This window comes from Antedon mediterranea, chromosome 2 (genome assembly GCF_964355755.1).
Source record: "Antedon mediterranea chromosome 2, ecAntMedi1.1, whole genome shotgun sequence".
In the NCBI taxonomy this organism is placed as follows: Eukaryota; Metazoa; Echinodermata; class Crinoidea; order Comatulida; family Antedonidae; genus Antedon; species Antedon mediterranea.
Genome location: NC_092671.1, coordinates 18,133,626 through 18,152,697, shown reverse-complemented (window position 1 = coordinate 18,152,697; position 19,072 = coordinate 18,133,626). Strand labels below are relative to the sequence as shown.

The window sequence follows — 19,072 nt, the reverse complement described above, 5'->3', positions numbered from 1 at the left end:
CAAATTTTAAGATTATACTGGAAAACTAAATAGCCGATAAAATACAAATGCCATTACCACCATGTCTTCTGCGTCCCTTTAAGTGACCACAGTTAAATGAACTGCTACTTGAGTTCCTGTAATATAAAGTGTAGTTAATTGTCAAAATATTGATTTAAATTATTATTATTTATTTAATGTTTTGTAAAGATGCTTTTGATATAAAACCAGATGGCGCTCGGTCAAAGGCAGTTGAGAGATGTTTTTCAATTAAATGTAGCCGACTTGTGAAAACTGTACCCAATAGCCATTTTACATTGAAGCCAAGTTGATACCATGTTTTTTGACAAGTGAAAAGCTAGCCGAAACCTATTTATACAATTTTAATGTGAAGAGCACTAAAAGCTGAGTGTAACGCATATCTTGCTGAAAGATGTCAAGCCAAGTAGATCATTGGGATTACGATAACTAAAAAACTAGCCATGTACCTATTTATATACACCTAAGTGAGAAAGCTAAGCTAAGTATAGGAATAATATATCTCTCTGAAGAAAATCAAGCTGAGTGGATTGGATTATGACAACATACAACCTATTAGGTCTACAGTTTTTAGAAAAATAGATGCCCATCTTAAAAAGAAACTTTAATATTTGCAAAATGAGGCAGTAAAATGTAGGAGCAAAGATGCAAAAGGAACCTCACTCCATAGGTGGAAATCGGTATTGTGCAAAGATCCATCAATTTCTACTGACTTTCTGTACATCCATACTCCTAAGATCAATTTCAAAAGCATCCTACTTCAAATAAACATGAACTATAAGCAAAAAGAGAGAGCCCTTAAAACATTAACAATTTAATAATATGATTTATGGATCATTATCATATGAAAAGCAATTGATTTTTAGAAAGAAAATAGAAAAGAAGCACAGCACAGAGATTATAAAAACAAGATGATAAATCAATTAGGTATGTGAACTTTTACCGATCTTTATACAGTACTTACCAAGATTATTTTATTCAATTGAACATATGAAAATAAAGGGAAAAAAACATTGATCAAAAACTAATTATGATGAAGGTAATAAGTTTGAACTAACTGACCCTGATATATTCACAACACTTCCTTATGTCATTAGAATTTTCACATTCAAAAAATGCTAATACATGCTGTGTTGATTGATAGATGAATTACTACATAGTTTCAAAAGCAGATAATAAGTTTAATTCAATTATGAAGACTCTTCCAAAAGATTAGTAGATTCTAAGCATGGCCTTTCGTAGCAACTCCACATTTAATAAAGTTTTAATCTATTTATTATGAGTGTATTTCAGAAATTCTCATCCAACCAAACAATACCTAATTTTATACTACAATAACATATTTTTTTTAAAGTTTAATCTGAAAACAAAACAACTAAACTAAGCAATTGATTTTAAGAAGATTCAGTTTTAGGTCCCACCAAAACTTTTGAGTTTGTAATCAAAGTAGGATTTTCATCATTCTATCAATCATTTTAAATATCCTAATAAATCATTATGAAGGAATAAATTAGTACTTATTCAAATAAACGCCCGCTTTGAATAAACTCTCCCTCCCCCCTCCCCACCTTGATTAAATGTGTTGCTTAAATGTGTTCTAACACTAAATCGATTCGCTGTTTTTAACCATTATTTTCAGACTGCCATTTAACCGGTTACTGAAAATTTGTCCTGTTTGTGGCGACAAGAAATTTGGGTTAATTTACTCACACGGGTAATAACCGGGTTTTTTTTCGTAGCAGAAACAGGACCTATTATATGATATGAATATAATAGAAATCCAAGCTATGTTTTGAAACTTTCTTTTTGCTGAGAATCCATATTCAACTAATTTATATCTATTTATAAAATTTACATACCTAACTTTCTTATTAGTGGAATATGGAACATAGTAATAGAGAGGTTTCGCAATCTTACGAATACGATAACGAAAACGTCACGCACACGTATTCGTTTTCGTAAGCCATAAAAAAAATCTGTTTCGCATGGCAACGAAATATTGAGGCGCGTCCAAAATATGACTGCGGTAAATTTGAGCAAAGCGCAGGTACGTGTTGCTTGGTGCTTGGCTGCCTAGGCCTAGCGTAACATCAAAGCGAGTGAGGACTTTAAAAACTGCTATTTATCTAAACTGACCTGGCATTTTAATAAATTACTTTAGTAAATTACTTTCAATAAATCTATAATTATATTATAATCATGAATCATTCCTAATTCATTGCAAAATGTGCAAGATAGATCAAAAACTATACTCGTTTTGTAGTTACGAATATGACTGGTGATATTCGTCAACACGAATACGCTTTACGAATATGAAATGGGGATCAGCTCAAAAGTATGTATGACGTATCCGTTTTTGTTATCGTATTCGTAAGGTTGCGAAACCTCCCTAATATGCATTGTAGCATGACAGGGTTAATCAAAATTTCTTTTAATAGATTTATCATACGGTGAATCCCACGGGATAACCTTTGACCTGTCCAAGATCAAATATATCCTTGAGGAATTACAATGCATCAATATTTTGTCTAACGTCATTTGACCGTAGTCACGATAATCCTTAAAATCGTTTTGAGAAATCTTCATTACCTACTTTCAAGATTATATAAACATTTATCATTACAATTAGTCAAAACAAAGCATAATATCAATCCATCAAATAAATTGCCTAGTGTTATGGCTTTTGGGTTTACAGTCTTTTGAAATTTGCAGCATTGTAAGGCCACTGAATTAGTGCTTTGATCCTATACATTCATTGTATACTTCTTTCTTATGCTACATCTACTGTATATAATTGTATTTCTTGAAAATATGTATAGTACAGAACATTGTTGACTAAAACAAAAGTTTATGCATAATAAATAGGTTTGACCTCTAACCTTTTGTAATGTCTACCAGTAGAGTTAGCTTCATGCACTACATTTATCATATAGGCCTACTTCTTTCTTAAGCTACATCTATTCAAATTATTTGAAAATATGTAGAATACAGAATATTGTTGAATAAAACATAAGTTTATGCATAATAAATAAGTTTGACCTCTAACCTTTTGTAATGTCTACCAGTAGAGTTAGCTTCATGTGCTACGTTCAAATCCTCTTCTGTTCCTAAATATTCTTCATTTCTTTCATGTTCATCTTTTTCATGTTCATTTGGTTCATCTTTATTTTTTTCTTGTTTATTTCCATTTTCTTTCTGTTTATCTTCAGTTCTCTGAAGACACTCTTCTTTTAAGTTCATCTAAAAAGTCCAACATATTCTTTTATTTATCAAATAATGTATAGAACTAGATTTTTTTTGTTCAATATAACATTTTATTTTATTTACTGTTTTTGCACAATTTATTATTAGTGATTATACACTTTTACAATTACAGAAATACTAATATAATATAGTGAATATTTATTTGTTTTATAGCTATGTAGAATTCTATGCAAATGTAGCAAATTTGAGAAAAACGATAATGATAGTTTCTAAAGCTCTGTCTACACTCAATCAAACTAAACCTATAAAAAAAAGTGTGATGTGCCCAATTATGGTAGTGATATGCAGGGTCGTACGCAGGATTTTTATTTGGGTGGGTGCGGATTAATATATTTTTGACTATTTTCATAATATTGAGTACTTATTTATTTTAAGACCCTATAAAATGTGGACCTTTTGCAATTTGGATGGGGGGGGGGGGGGTGTGCGTATGCACCCGTCATACGACCCTGATATGCCAAAATATGGTAGTGTAGACAGAGCTTAACATCAAAATAAAAAGATTGACACTAATCTAAAATGAAAAAATTAGAATTGTAGTCTTGATATGCACCTTTTTGGCTGTCTTTTCGCCCCCTGATGACCTATTTTCAAGTGAGGTCATTTCAATTGCATCAATTTGTGTTGCACTTTTTGAAGGATCCAAAGTGTCTGAATCAGTCTGCAATTGATTGATTGACATGTCTTCTTTTTCATCATATGTTTCTATATAATATAAATATAATAAAGCAAGGTATTATTATTTTCTAGTACAGTTTGTTTCATACAAATAGACTTTCTATATCTCTTGGTTAGACTTCAATGTATCACTTCAAATTCTGAACATTTAACATCCAGAATTGTATACTGCATTTATTTATCTTTGTGGTCTATGATTGGACAATTGATGGCAGTCATAATTAAAATACTTAAAGTTACATGACATTTACCAACAATTTGTAAATGTGGCTTTAAAATCTGGGATCAATAATGTTTTAAAGGATTTTTATGAAAAGAAATACGCATGTTAGGGAGTCATTAAAATTGAACAACTTTTATGAAAAATAGAAAACTATAAAAGAAAAATTATTTTAAGTGATTTCTTTATTTTTATATTACCAATAAATTACTATTTTAAATTTACAAAATAGAAAAGCAAAACTTGCCATCATTAAGTGTTTCTGGGACAGCAATTGGTTGAACTTCATCATGTGACACTACAATCAATGGTCTAACCATTGTAGCATCATCCTTTACAGTATCGTTTGTGTTTTCCACATTATTAGAAGATATTGCTTCATCAATTAATTGTTCCTTTGCATCTAAAATGTCTGTTTCTTGATTTAATAGTACATTTGTATTTTTTAAACCATTTTCTGTTGCATGATCACCAGTGTCTAAATCAACAGAATCATTGTTAAAGTTTAAATCAACATCTTTACTTGTTTTCAGATTTATTGCCATAGAATCTGTTGCAAGTTCTTCTTGTTGTCCATCATTCAGCTCTTCCATCTCTCCCTCTTCCACCTGTTGTTCCTCATTGTCTGGTTGCTCTTCTTTCTTTTGTTGAGATACATACTCATTGTTATATTGCTGATCAGTAGATTCATCTTCCTGCATATCCACAGTTAATTTCTGCTGATCATTACATCGAGGGGGACTAGTGGTAGCAACTTGATTTTCTGCTATATTTTCCATACTACATTTGCCAGTTCAGGTCTGCAAAAAATAAAAAAAGATATATGTTTTACTAACAAACATATATTCTGGTAGCAAAATCAAACAATTTAGTAAAATTGTAACAACAAAATGTTATGTAAAAAAACAATAACATTTTTGGAAATAAATATATGGTAACAAGGAATTAAGATTACAGACAAATGAAAGAACTGCTATGAACTCTGTATAAGTGGTATAGTGTATAATTGAACTGATGATGATTTCAATGATAAACTTCTTATGCACAGCAATACAGATTATGAGTATCACTGTTTCAGAAAACCATGTACTGTACCTGTATGTCCTAAATTGTAAAATAGCTCATTAAATAGTTGTCAAGTTTAAGTAAGGAAACTGAATCTGAACAAAATTACCATTACATTTGAGAAGAATACATAATGCATTAATTGTTGAACTTTAACAAAATGTCTGAAACTCTAGAATTAATTTAACTCCCACTATATTGTCTCAGTGAATTGATTTTCTATCAATCACATTTTTTTTTTCCACTTTGAATTTTTTAAGGTCAAAATAATAAAAACCAAATTTGAATTGATAATTTTTACAAGTGTCAGTCATGAATGGCTTTATGGAACTGTACTTTGTCTTATTCTATCTAATAATGCAGAATTTATTGCAGAAAGCTGTTATTTTATCAATCAATCGTGCCAATAGTGTATGTGATAGAAGGGAAGTATTATAGAATAAAGATTATGATCAAGTCTAGCTGTGATATTGGTGAGTGTACTGCCAACATGGATTCTAGCCGACAGCTGAAACATGCACAGCTTAAATTTAATAGTTAAAGATTTCTAAAGGACAGATTAAACTGATTTGGATTCCCAGAATTTTGTAGTGGTCAGAATTTGTCAATGCTGGAACGTTATTTAAGCAGTGACTACAAAAACTGAATAATTTCATTCCATTTAAAAAAAACATAATAAAACATACAGAGATGAATTGGTCGGGGACTAATAAAGTAAATAAGATTACTGTAACTACAAGAGTCAGCAGTCCCATGATCTAAAACTAAAATAAATTTATAATAACCAATTAATATATTTAGACATCAATATTAATACAAAAAAATTTATAATATAAAATGAATTAAATAAAATATGCCAAAAAATAAAATATTAACGATAATTATCAAGAAGGAAAGAGTCAATAGATAAATGAGGTAACAGCTGAAGGTGGTATAAATATTGCTAATGGTAAAAGAAATGGCACTGTTTGGTGACATTATGGGGCTTATTCAACAACTAATTAATTTACCTAAAATAATAAATAAAAAGTTAAAATAATGGTTCAGTTCAGGCTTATGAAAAAAAATGTAATTTAATAGTGTACATTCAGTTTATGAAAAAATTAATACAAGATAATTTTGTTCAATATATACAGGTACAATTATATTTACTGTTTATTGTTTATGAAAACAAAATTTCATGGGCCTTTTTAAAAGATTCAGTGTACACATATACAAATGCAAATATCATAATTGCTAATCTAGTGCACCCTGTACCTTTGTACTTGAGATTTAAATCAAATAGATGATAAAACTGACACATAGAAAGAAATTTTAATTTTATGTTTTATCTTCGAACAGTATGACAACATATTTTACATTAATAGTGTTTTTCCACCTTTCATATACATGAAGTTTGTGAAGTTCTTTTTTTGAAAGAGTATTGATACTTGTGAGTAAAATTCATTTTAAATGCACCATAGAATTCTTAAATCTGAGCATGGAGGTTTAATACCTCCATGATCTGAGGTACTTAAAGACCCCTTCCCTGCAATTTTGGACGTTTTTTGGAAAATAATACATATATATCACTTTAAAAACAATAAACCATGTCATTCCTTGTCTTAAATGTACGTTTTATGGTAAATTATGATAAAAAGTGAGAAACAATTTGCACTACCTAAGTAGCTCGCGGCGATCGACCTCTCGTGGACGGTCTTAGGCCTAGCCTAGCTAGGCTTAGTTTTGTAGGCCTAGCTGGTAAACATCGGTAACGTACGAACATCATACGCTAGCTATATACCTAGCCTGACGTTGTATATTTGCTGCATTAATTGTCTTTCTATTTTTGCCAGACTCCGTTGATACAAATTGGGGAAAACCCGGTATTTTCGCTGAAAAGTTAGGAGTCTTCCATTTGTTTTGGCCTCACGATCGATCGAAAAGTGGGCGAATTACAGGTGAAAAACAAAAATATCAATCCGCGCGCAATGCATTTTGGGATTTATAGCGGGCCGCTATAATTATTAGAATCGACTTATTTTTCACATTTTTAACCGTTTAAAGACGAAAAAAGTTATCCCAATAGGACCATATAGTATTATTTTTACATTAAATATAGTTTGTGATCTTAAATTAGATCTAAAAAACGTAGGGAAGGGGGCTTTAATTTATAGTTCTTGGCGAATCATAGGCCATACAGGCATCACACCATTGAAAGACTGGCCCTGAGCATTTCCTTAAATTTTAATGGATGACATGTTCAACAGTCACTCAAGATAGAAAAAAAAGCCAAATATGTAGACATTTTTAAATGTAATTAGATTATTAGAAAAACAATAACAGTACTAAAAAATGACTTTTTAATTTAAAACTTATTAATATTATAGGGACTGTTTTCAATATGTTTTATTGTCCCGATAGCAGGTGACAATCCATTCACAAACACATACATAAGATGCCAAGGCCTGACAGTTATTTTTTTTGTGAGAATAGATCAAGTGGGATTTGAACCCTGGATCCAAACTAAAACTCTATTTTTGTGGACACAGGCGTATATGCTACAGTATAGTATTTTATTACAATTTACAATTACAACATACTATACTGATAGTATTACTTTATATAACCCCTATTCATTTAAGGGGGTAATCCATTTAAGGTACTGCAGACTTCTCAAGCACTACGGAAATGTCTGCAATCCTTCAATTCAGCCCAATTACAGATTTACGGGAAAAGAAAATATATACTGTATGGAAATATTACTTACTTTACTCATTTTACTTGTAATTAAAAAAAAATAGTAAAAAATTTTAATGTACCCCTCAATAATTTTAAAATTTTAGGAAGGATACAAATTTCAGTCAGACCAACATTTGTTGAGCCCATCAATTGTAGGATATTATAAGGAGAAATTACAACAGAGTTATAACACGTGTTAAGACATAGTATACAGTAGTGGGCTTTCGTTTTCATGACTATCAAGTCTGAATATTTTGACGCATACTCAGAAACATGTGTGCATATATATAGAATTACTGTTAGATGTTATATGTAAAAAACTACTGACATTTTCTATTTACTACAGACATTTTTTTAACAAGTATACTCAAATTAAATGATTTTATAAAGTTGAGAACTCAGCTATTGGAGATTTGTGCCAAGATGATACATGACTGTGAGGCTATAAAATAGTCTCATAGTAGGTGTGAAACTCTCAACAAATTTGTTATTTAAGGTCATATATCATGTTAATCATGCAAATTGACACAAATTGGAGAATGTTCATGAGTTAATATTAACAACATTAATGATACAACTTCCACAATGATAATAAATAAATGCACTATGAAAATATGTTAAAATAATTTAACTAGGAATTTAATACTTACATTTATTGGTGAGAAAAACAACTTATACAAATTGTTATTAAATCAGCATGTATCCAGTATAGACTACAGATAGGAAAAGTACAGGACCCAACTGGCCACTTATATAATGTCCAGAGAGGACACTAAACAGCAGACAGTGAGTGCACTTGGCCAGACTGAGGTCATGACCAATCAATCACCCATGTTATAATTGACTAACACTAACTCTTCTCTGATTGGCTGCTGAATATTATCTTCTTATAATCAAGTTCTTCATTGGTCAAATCACAAGTACACTTCAGCTCTCAAAGTTAAACTATCAATTATGGTTCAAAATGCCGTTTAATTATTAATTAAAATAATAATAAGTACATTATTATGAATTCAGAATATTAATCAAGTTTACACTGAGGGATTTCTTGCACAATACAAGAGGTTATGCCCTCTGATCTCTTGTGACAATTAAAGTTCCTGTCTAATTTGTTTTAAATTAACTTTATCACCTTCAATGAGGCTTGTGTGGTTTTCAAAGGGCAAACACAAAAAGTGCCTACAGCGTATGGTTTTTACAACAAATCTGAAAATTTGCGTGAAAATTACCTCATATTTTTAGTATTACTTTTAATAAATTATCTATGTTATCTATTTTAATAATATTCATTTTTTATTTAATGCAAAATGTGATAAAATACATCAAAAACTATATTCGTTTTGTACTTACGATTATGAATGTCAATTTTTGCCAACACGAATATGTTTTACGAATATGAAAGGAAGATCATCGCAAAGTTTAACAAATGTATGACGTATCCATTTAAAAAAATCATATTCATAAGATGAGAAACCTCCCTAATGTTTCACAATCCTAAAAAGAACATATACGTAACGGTAATATTTAACTCCAGCCTGTATATAGGCCTACTGTACCTACTTGTTATGTTAACAGTCCTCACTATTGAGAACATCATGCCATCATTTGACTGGTTCCAGTTGACATTATTGTACAGTAATTGCTTTGAGCTTTATAAAGGTTTTTAAAGATGGTATACCACCAAGTAATTTATTAACACATAACGTAAATAAAAAACTCTACAATCAGATATACAATAAACAAACTATCTTTGTAGGCCTCTGTCAGATAAACATGAATATCAGTCACAAATCATGTACCTGATATAGTGTAAAGGAGAGAGAGGATTCCTATGGGTACGCTAATCTGAGTACTAGACTGTTGGGAATCTGAATGACCTATTCAAGGCCTAAAGAATAACATAATTAAAATCAAAGTAAAGTTAAAACATTAAACATGTTTTCACTCTTATCACAAGCAGTGCCAAGGGTTAAAGCAAAGAGCTTGTTGTGTTCCAACCTAAAGAACTTTTAACTTCAGAATGCATGTCTTCCTTTTAACAAGATAATAAAAACATCTGAAGCATTTTAATTTTTTGGGTAAATTTTCATGTTGCTTTGTATTTCTATGGAAAATGAAATACTGTAGTTCTGAAGTAGTAGTTAAATTAATGAAGGCCGAAAGAACATTATATTGCCCCAAACACTGATTTATGTTCTTAACTTTCATAATAAATCAATAATTATTGCAACATTTAAAAACTTGAATACAATGTAGTGTAAATATAGTGTATTGTAATATAATCAACTTATGGTTGTGAAACTTGCGTTGGCGGGACACCTTGCAAGAAGGGATGACAACAGGTGGACAAAACGTATGACAGACTGGCAAACAAGAACCGGCAGAAGAAAAAGAGGCAGAAACGGCGATGGAGGGACGACATTACAAAGTATGCAGGCACCACGTGGGCGAGGATAGCACAGAACAGGTGGGATTGGCAGAAGCATGAGGAGGGCTACATCCGACAGGGGATGATACAGCTAAACTGAATATAATCAATAACTTGCAATAGCATAACTCAGAGGCCTGAGGTCCTAGTTTAGGGACGATCCTAAAGTCGTCCTCCACTGCTGGAGGAGTCAATTTTAGCCGTTTCAACCTACTACTCCTCCGATACCTTGCTCAGGGGCCCAGTGAGCGCTCATCGCCGAGTTTTATGCCATTGACATACTGTACTTAGTGAAAAATAATAGCATTTGATAGGTGTAAATCATGACATGACTATAGTAAAAAAATGTTATAGTGATAAATTGTTATCATGTCATACACTTTATCTTTCTTTGCCTGTTTACATCAGCATTCTAAATGTTCTGAAAACAAAAGTATAAATAAACATAAAAATAAACATACATGAACTTTCAACAGATTATCTATCATATTTTATTCAAGCATTCATATGGGTGTTTTTGTCAATTTGAAGCTAGATATCAAATTTGTAAAATAATTTAGTACATAGCAAATACTGTATAATAATCTATTGCTGAATCCAATTACGTCTCTGTAACCTGAATGTGTAAAAATGGCTGAGAATTGCCTGAAATTTAAAAAAAATATACTATACTAATTTTCAAGGGGAAAGAGGTTGGTTTTTTTGTTATTTATTTATTTTCTTAAAGTACTATTTTAATAGGTAGTCACCAACATTTTATTGGTGCTACCATTTTTTAATAAAACCCGAGTCGTTAAAACATGAAAAATGAATCACTACATACATTCAACTTCAAGAAAACCATTTAAGGCAATAAAATTGTTTATGTATACAATTACATGCGATAATCAATGTTACGATTTAATCAGCGGAGCTTGAAAATCGGGGAATAAACTTATAATTATATATTTTTATTGGTCTTGGTTTTAAAAAGTGGAAAATCACTGTTAAAATACTGTACTTCAGGGAAATGGCATGATTATTGGTCCCATGGTTTTGGAAGAAATAGAGTGCTCTCTGTACAAAGTCTAACAAACTATTGTACAGCTATTAAAATCATCATCATCAGGCATCCTTCAGTCAAGATTGACTATGGAGACGACATTGGAGAGAATTTCATCAGTTTTCCAGCGACTCTGTGTGAGTTCCAGTGGCTGATCTAGATTTTCTTTTCAGATACCTCTCTTCATTTTCCATACGATATCTTTCTTCACTGTGTACAAGTCCTACCTTAATACAATCTTTCCATGATTTTCGGTTATCAGCCTTTTTTTCCCAGGTGTTAACATTGATGTCCATTGCCTTCAAGTCTCTTTTACATGCATCTTTGAAACGCAAAAGTGGACGTCCTTTGGATCTTTTACAATTCGCTAGCTCACCGTACAACATAACCTTTGGAGTTCTTGTATCGTCCATTCTTCTGACATGACCAAGCCATCGTAGTCTTCGCTGTCGAATTAATGTAAAATAAATGCCACATCTATCAAGGATACTGTTGTTTGTTACTCTGTCCTGCCATCTGATATTTAAGATAGTCCGGAGACAGCGGAGGTGAAAGACATTTAGTTTCTTTTCTTATCTAGCATAGGTTGTCCATGATTCAGCTCCATACAAGAGGACGCTAATGACACATGCCATATACACTTTTATCTTCACAGCCACTCTAATATTTTTGTTTTCCCAAATACGTGCAGACAACTGACTGAGAGTACTAGAAGCTCTTCCGATTTGAATGTTTAGTTCACAATTAAGAGAGTTGTTATAAGTTATAACTGAACCAAGATAAGAAAATTTACTAACATTTTCAAGTAGAAAATTGTTGACAGTAAAATTGTTTTGACCAGTTGTTTTAAACGGTAAAATCTTTGTTTTCTTTACACTTATGGTGAGACCAAAGTGTTCACAGGCACATGAATATTTATCAAGTAGAAGTTGTAGACCATTAGGAGAATGGCTGCAGAAACAGGCATCATCTGCATAAAGAAAATCACGAAGAAGAACCTTAAATATTTTTGTCTTAGCTTTAAGTCTGGCCGGGTTGTACAGCTTGCCAGAAGATCTACTGTACAATGCAATAAAACTCCTTCCATAAGATTAGGTTCAAAAGCTCTTTGGAGGACGACTGCAAAGTAAATCCCAAAAAGAAGAGGGGCAAGAACATCTCCTTGTTTTGTCCCACTCTCGACTTCAAATGAATCAGACACTGCTCCATTGTACTTGACAGTAGCTTGCATTCCTTGATGGAAGGATCGGATAATATTTAATAGAGTAGGTGGACATCCAATTTCCCTTAGGATTTCAAATAGACAGTCTCTATTAATAAGGTCAAAAGCCTTAGTGAGATCGATAAATGCCAGGTAGAGTTTTTGCTCAACACATTTTTCCTACAGCTGTCTAATAGAGAATATCATATCAATGGTAGATCTTCCAAAGCGAAAACTACACTGAGACTCTGGATATACCCTTTCCGCTAAAGGCAGCAGACGTTGTAGAACTACTTTTCCAAATACTTTTCCACAGATATTAAACAGAGAAATGCCGCGATAATTATCACAGCAACGACGATCACCTTTATTCTTGTACAGAGTGACAATGGATGCATTCTTGAAATCCTGTGGAAGTTTACCAAGAGACCAACAGAGACTAATAAGCTCATGCAGATGATGTATTAGAGTCAGGCCACCTGCTTTAATAATTTCAGTTGGTATACCATCATCACCAGGAGCCTTGCCTGAAGACAGTTGCTTTACTGCTGATCGTACTTCATCCATAGTTGGGTAGGCATCAAGTTCCAACATAGTTGGTAAATTTTGAACATTTTTTAGTTCCTCCTGGGATACAGGCATCTTAGTTTGGTAAACTTCTGAGTAATGTTCTACCCATCGGTCCATCTGTTTCTTCTGATCGATTATCACATTACCATTTCGGTCTTTAATTTGTGCTGTTTTCTTTTGCACTGGCCCAATGGCTTTTCGGATTCCTTCATACATTCCCTTCAAGTGCCCTGTATCAGCAACTTGTTGTATCTGAGCACTAAATTCCTCCCAGTACTCGTTAGTGCACTGGCGCACAACTCGTTGAACATCAGCCCTTGCTAAACGTAGAGAAGCAAGATTATGCCGTGTAGCGCGAGTCTTGTAAGCTAACAGAGCTGTATGTTTCTTCTCAATGACGGGCAGTAACTTTTCAAACTTTTCTTCAAACCAGTCTTGGTTGTTTTTTATTTTCTTACCAAACACTTCGGGTAGTAACAAAGTGCGAGGCAGCGAGGCACGCGAGGCAGGGAAAGCATGCGAGGCAAGTCAGAAATTTATGCGAGGCATCGTTTTACCATCATCAAAAAATGCGAGGCATCATTTTATCATTTCTCAAAATTGCAAGGCCCGCTAGGCTAGTTTCCTTTTGCACCTGCCTTGTAATTTAACCAAGGCTTTATCCTGAATACCACAGCTTAGAATTAGTAGGCCTACTTTAATGAAGAAAAATCACATAAAAGTAACAATAAATCCATTAAATTGGTGATTTTACAGACGTTGTTTTTCTCGCATTTCGCACACTCAATGTTCAATATTTTGGTTTCTATGGAACGCCAAAAGAGCAAAATTAATTAGAGGGCTAAAAACTCTGTGGAATCCATTTATATTTAACGCATTATTTGGTGAAAATCAAGTAGAATTTCAATAGATTTTGTCACTGTCAGTAAGGAAAAATGTTACTGTTGATAATGTACACGGTTTCGTTAACCTTTTAAAGAATAAAATAGAAAAATTCATCATAATATCCTTAGTAGGATGTCCTAGGTCTAGACTAGGTAGTGATGTTGATTTAGGATCGATTATTATTCTTTGAAAACAGAACAGTATCAGCAGTAACATATTACAACATTTTTATTGACAAATTAACAAATATATTGAAATAAAACGTGTTTTTCACCAATAAATGCATGAGAAACTGACGCATTCCACTGAGTTTTAGTCCTCTATTATCGTTGCTCTTTTGGCGCTCCATAGAAACAAAAATATTGAACATTGAATAAGTGAAATTCGCGAACAGTGTGCGAGAAACACGCCTGTAAAATCATTAATTTAAGGATTTATGTGTTACTTTTTATGTGATTCTTTCATTAAAGTACTCATGAGGTATACTTCTAAGGTGTGGTATTCACACGATAAAGTTAGTTATCAAATTTGGAGGAAAAATACAAGCGAAGGAAACTAGCGCCAGGTTTATTAGTACGTACATGGACAACAATAAATAAAAATCGTTCGTAATATACCTAGCTTACTAAAACAGGAATAGTGTATCATTATTAAATATTACACCAATTATTATTTTATCAAAATTGATTAAATTATTTTCTACATAGGCCTCTTATCTAGGTTAGGGCTAAGCATATTAGCTAAAGTTTAATTTTAGGCCTAGTATTACAATTGTCGGACGTAAGTCTTTTTTCACACGCGCACCAGAATTCTGTCGCAATTTTTTTCTTTGCGGCATGTTATTGGATCGGCATATCAGTTACCTTTTATTCACCGCCAGTTATTGAACTTGTCCTGGCAATCGCTGTTCACCTTATTTGCGAGAGAGGTACACGTGTTGTTCCTAGAGAATGGAATGTCAAAAATGTCTTTGGCACGCCGCTCAGAGAGAAGTCTGTGCGTTGCTGCTGAAACCACGTGCTATAGGAGGGGAATGCAACACAATCCTCTGAGCTGAGGGCTGAATCATTCCGCTACCTGCTAAATAGTAAAGAGGGATTGTCCATCTCTCGGGTCTACCGGATCTAGGCGCAGGGGTGTGACAAAATATTATTTTCACTCTGCTATGTTCGAGAGACATGTGAGTGAACACGCTCGAAATGCCAACAAACATTGCAGTCATTTGATGAGTGTGTCGCTATAACAATTATTGTTTATCGAAAGTTGAAGACTGCCGTTCAGATTTTTGAACCGTAGTTTGGGCACTTTTGTAAAAGTAAAATTTGACACGATATGACTTGAATGAAAAAACAATCGTTACATAAAAATAAACAACATGATGAGTGTATACACGAATCTATTTAGATACGCTTGTATCGATTGATTATTAGGCCTATAATATATCATAATAGCACGTTAAGATATGCCTCGCACCTTTTTGAAATTGTAAACTATATGCCTCGCATGCCTCGCACTTTTGGAAATGATAAAATGATGCCTCGCACTTTTGGAAATGATAAAATGATGCCTCGCACAAATATTTGGCATGCATCGCTTGCCTCGCGTGCCTCGCTGCCTCGCACTTTGTCAACACTCAAACACTTCTATAGCAGAGTCATAAATTGCAGTTTTCATTTTCCCCCACTATTCTTCAATATCTTTGCACTCATCTTGCATAGCAAGATTTTTTGCTAATTGATGTTTAAACTTTGCACATTTATCAGTGTCGGATGTTTCCTTGACATTGACCTTCCGAAGAGGGTGATGTTTGGTTTTTGGTCTTTGCTTTTGCACAATTTTTAGTCGACTGCAGACCAGAGAGTGGTCTGTTTCGCAAACTGCACTATGAAACGTACAAGTATTTTTAACATCATTTAAAGAAGAACGGCGTGTGATTATTAAGTCGAGCTGATGCCAGTGTTTAGACCTAGGATGTCTCCATGAAACTTTGTGAGATGTCTTTGATTTGAAAAATGTGTTAGTTACGCAAAGTTTGAAGTATGAGCATAATTCAAGAAGCCTCTGTCCATTTTCATTTAGCTTTCCAACACCAAAATTCCCTAAGCATGCTGGCCATGCTGCCCTGTTGTCACCAACTCGAGCATTAAAATCACCGAGCAAAATTAAAGGCGTTTTCTCAGGAATGTTCTTAATAAAAGAATGCAGATATTGATAAAACTGATCTTTAACCTCGTCGGAACTCATAAGTGTTGGTGCATACAAACTCAAGATGACGGGTGACTCAATAGAGTTTGAAAGCCTAATTGCAAGCAGCCTCTCATTACTGCCTTCTAATACTACAACATCTCTGAACAAGTTATTCTTGATGGCAAAACCAACTCCATGCTGCCTCACACAGCCAGTATTATTCCCTTTCCATATAAAAGTATAGTTACTTTCCTCCAGTGAACCAGATTCTAGCAAGCGTGTTTCTTAAAAAGCAACAATATCAAGGTCAAGACGTAAGAGCTCAGAGTCGATGACTGCTGTTTTACGTGCATCATCTATTTTCTGCAGATCATTATTCAATCCAGTTCTAAGAGTACAAATATTCCATGTACCAAGTTTTAAATGAAGCTTTGTTTTATAATTATTTCTATTTCTAATTTTTCTTTTTGTCTTGGGTACATTCAATCTAACTGCCTGTCAGGCTAATTAAAACCATAAGTCCCACGCACCCAGTGAGACAAGCAATCGGTGGCGGAATAGCACCTAATTGGCTGGGGGCTGCCCAGCTTAAGGCGGGCGGTAGCTATTCAATGGAATTAAATAATCCCTCCCACTGTCGAGATCGACCCCTGGCGTCAAGTCCTACGCCAATTGGACAACAGACTTATTACCGGTAACTGACGATCCCCGTGTTGATCCTTTGTACAAACAAAGTTGGAGTGGCCTCTCCAAGTATGCCAGGGCATAATATATGGAATCCTGAGCTGCCCAATTATCAGGAATCCCCTCTCGGCATTACTAGTAGTGTCCAGTGGAATGGAAACCAATACGACTGGTACTAGCTCTGCTGCAGAAGTTGCCAGAAAAGTAGAACAAAGTTCACTAAACTGCCTTACGGGACTTCAGCTCCGAGTGAGAAAACTAAACCCTCCCAGACACTAGCTGGATATTTCTATGGTTTAAGGGCTGCTCTTTTATGAGAGAGCTAACTAACTAATACTACCATAGGCCTGAAGAGCCTGAAACCTGCCTGACTTGGTTAAACCTAGTAGGGACAAATGTCCCCGCCAGTATAGCTTTCAGACTTGATGACAACTAGACCTTTGGTAATATTGTAGCTGATACAGGTTGTATCGGAATACAGCTTGACCGAGAGCAGTCCAGATGTTTTGACTGATCTGACATTTAGCTATTATACAATAGATTAATTTATCTTCATTTGATGTTCAAACAATTTTCTTTTCCTCACAATTTCATTAAGTCCTCATAGTTTGCTGATTTTTAAGAATCAAATTAAATGCTAAGAAGGACAATGAGAAAGCTTGGAAACTAAATCGTTCACTTTATATTCTCATTAGTAATGTTTGCTTCGATAATAACAGTAGACCGCAATAAATTAATCTGCGTTCAAAACAAGCACGCAAGTGTCGACAAACTCTACCTTTAAATCATGTTCATATTTTTATCTTTATACCTTTTACCACTTGCAAGCGCATTGGTTCCAACTACTTTACCTTTGCACAGGCCAATATTATCTACTTAATTTGTTAACACTACCATAACAACTTTATTGATTTTTGGTAATATGTAACAATGAACATATTTCCTATAATGAAATATGTCAATAACAAAGGGTAAATTCATACATAGAGAAACTGCAATTTAAAATAATCTAATATTAAATAAAAAGATCAAGCTTCATTTTCATTCAGTAAAAAAAAAAACTCAATTGAAACCACTATGGTTTGGATAGAACAAAATATAAAGTAGATCAGGCTTAATACAGTATACTGTACAACCATGGAGGTTTATTAATAATATTTTCTCCATGCAACAACAAAAGAAACATTTTATTAATACAATAACTACAGGTTTGACAGTTGTACATTAATAATAATTTGAACCTAACTATCAAACAATTCAATATTTGTTAACCCCACAGATCTGGCAACATGGCATTATAAAAATTGAATACGTATACAATAACACTGAATTTTGTCTGTATCATGCACACACTACAGACACTATCTATCAATACAATACCATTATTGCTATCTTATACAGTAGGCCTACAATAAAAAAAAAACATCCCTTACTTTTCTACAGCAATGAAATTTAAAATCCACCTGTTTATGAGAAATGGTTAAATAAGTAAAATAACCAGAAATAATCCTATAAATTCCAGAGTGTTTGATAGTGCACAGCCTATTGTCCGTTCATGCCTGTGAATTAAATTAAAACACTTCTTATGTGATCAATAAAAGCCAATTGTTTGCACACAGACTATACAGCAAATACTTTTATTTGACCTCATTTGCACTTTGAATTATTGAAATAATATATCAACTGGATAACATGTGCCTCTTATTAGTAAAATAATAGTTCTTGTACATTAATTATAAATATGAAATATTAATACAAAGAAAAAGGCTTTGAGTTTTGTATTGTTTTCTGGTTAGTAAGAATATATTCAAAATTGATTATGGAAAAAATAGGTTGTTTTTTTTGCTACTCAATGGAGGAGATTAGTTTTGATTACATTCAACGTTGAATATTAGTGTACCAGTTCTTTTATTCATTATTATTATTATAATATGAAATATTATTAATACAAATAAATATAGTAATGGTAATTTAGTATATTATTTTCTTGTTAAAATATATTTTTAATTGATTTATGAATAAAATATGTTATTTTTGCTACTCAATGAAGAAGAGAGAGAGACTTTCAAGGTGGAATGATATTGTGAAATCAAACATCTAAAATTATGA

At 33.0% G+C, this 19,072-nt stretch overlaps 3 protein-coding genes across 4 annotated transcripts in view; 1 reads left to right on the top strand and 2 right to left on the bottom strand.

Moving 5' to 3' along the window:
* Positions 1–3,548, top strand: part of LOC140040647 (CUE domain-containing protein 2-A-like) — a 39,623-nt gene extending 36,075 nt beyond the window's left edge. Inside the window, exon 8 of the mRNA XM_072086734.1 lies at positions 3,538–3,548. The gene's annotated coding sequence lies outside the window, so the exon portion shown is untranslated. The remainder of the gene's footprint in view (positions 1–3,537) is intronic.
* LOC140040644 (band 3 anion transport protein-like) overlaps positions 1–18,462 on the bottom strand; it is a 35,824-nt gene extending 17,362 nt beyond the window's left edge. Inside the window, exons 1-5 of one of the 2 annotated variants that reach the window (XM_072086726.1) lie at positions 18,397–18,462; positions 4,428–4,980; positions 3,836–3,987; positions 3,065–3,258; positions 58–116 (exon numbers count right to left, since the gene is read on the bottom strand). In XM_072086726.1, coding sequence (XP_071942827.1) covers positions 58–116; positions 3,065–3,258; positions 3,836–3,987; positions 4,428–4,959 — 937 coding nt within the window. In that variant the 5' untranslated portion in view covers positions 4,960–4,980; positions 18,397–18,462. Of the gene's footprint in view, positions 1–57; positions 117–3,064; positions 3,259–3,835; positions 3,988–4,427; positions 4,981–8,616; positions 8,674–18,396 lie in introns of those variants that run through there. The other variant, XM_072086725.1, reaches the window with a different exon arrangement.
* LOC140039327 (uncharacterized) lies at positions 11,553–16,796 on the bottom strand. Its single transcript, XM_072084931.1, has 7 exons — positions 16,772–16,796; positions 16,118–16,563; positions 15,881–15,974; positions 12,822–13,641; positions 12,502–12,722; positions 12,234–12,406; positions 11,553–11,882 (listed from the first exon to the last, which is right to left on the bottom strand). Exons 1-7 carry the CDS (start codon positions 16,794–16,796, stop codon positions 11,553–11,555), a joined length of 2,109 nt encoding a protein of 702 aa, XP_071941032.1.
* Positions 18,463–19,072: the final 610 nt, after the last annotated feature.

Coding starts and splice junctions, on each gene's coding strand:
- LOC140039327 (XM_072084931.1), bottom strand. CDS start 16,796: ATGGTTTTAATTAGCCTGACAGGCA. Junction 16,564..16,771: donor TTTAATTAGCCTGACAGGCA/GTTAGATTGAAT, acceptor TTGCTTTTTAAG/AAACACGCTTGCTAGAATCT. Junction 15,975..16,117: donor GCTCATACTTCAAACTTTGC/GTAACTAACACA, acceptor TACGTTTCATAG/TGCAGTTTGCGAAACAGACC.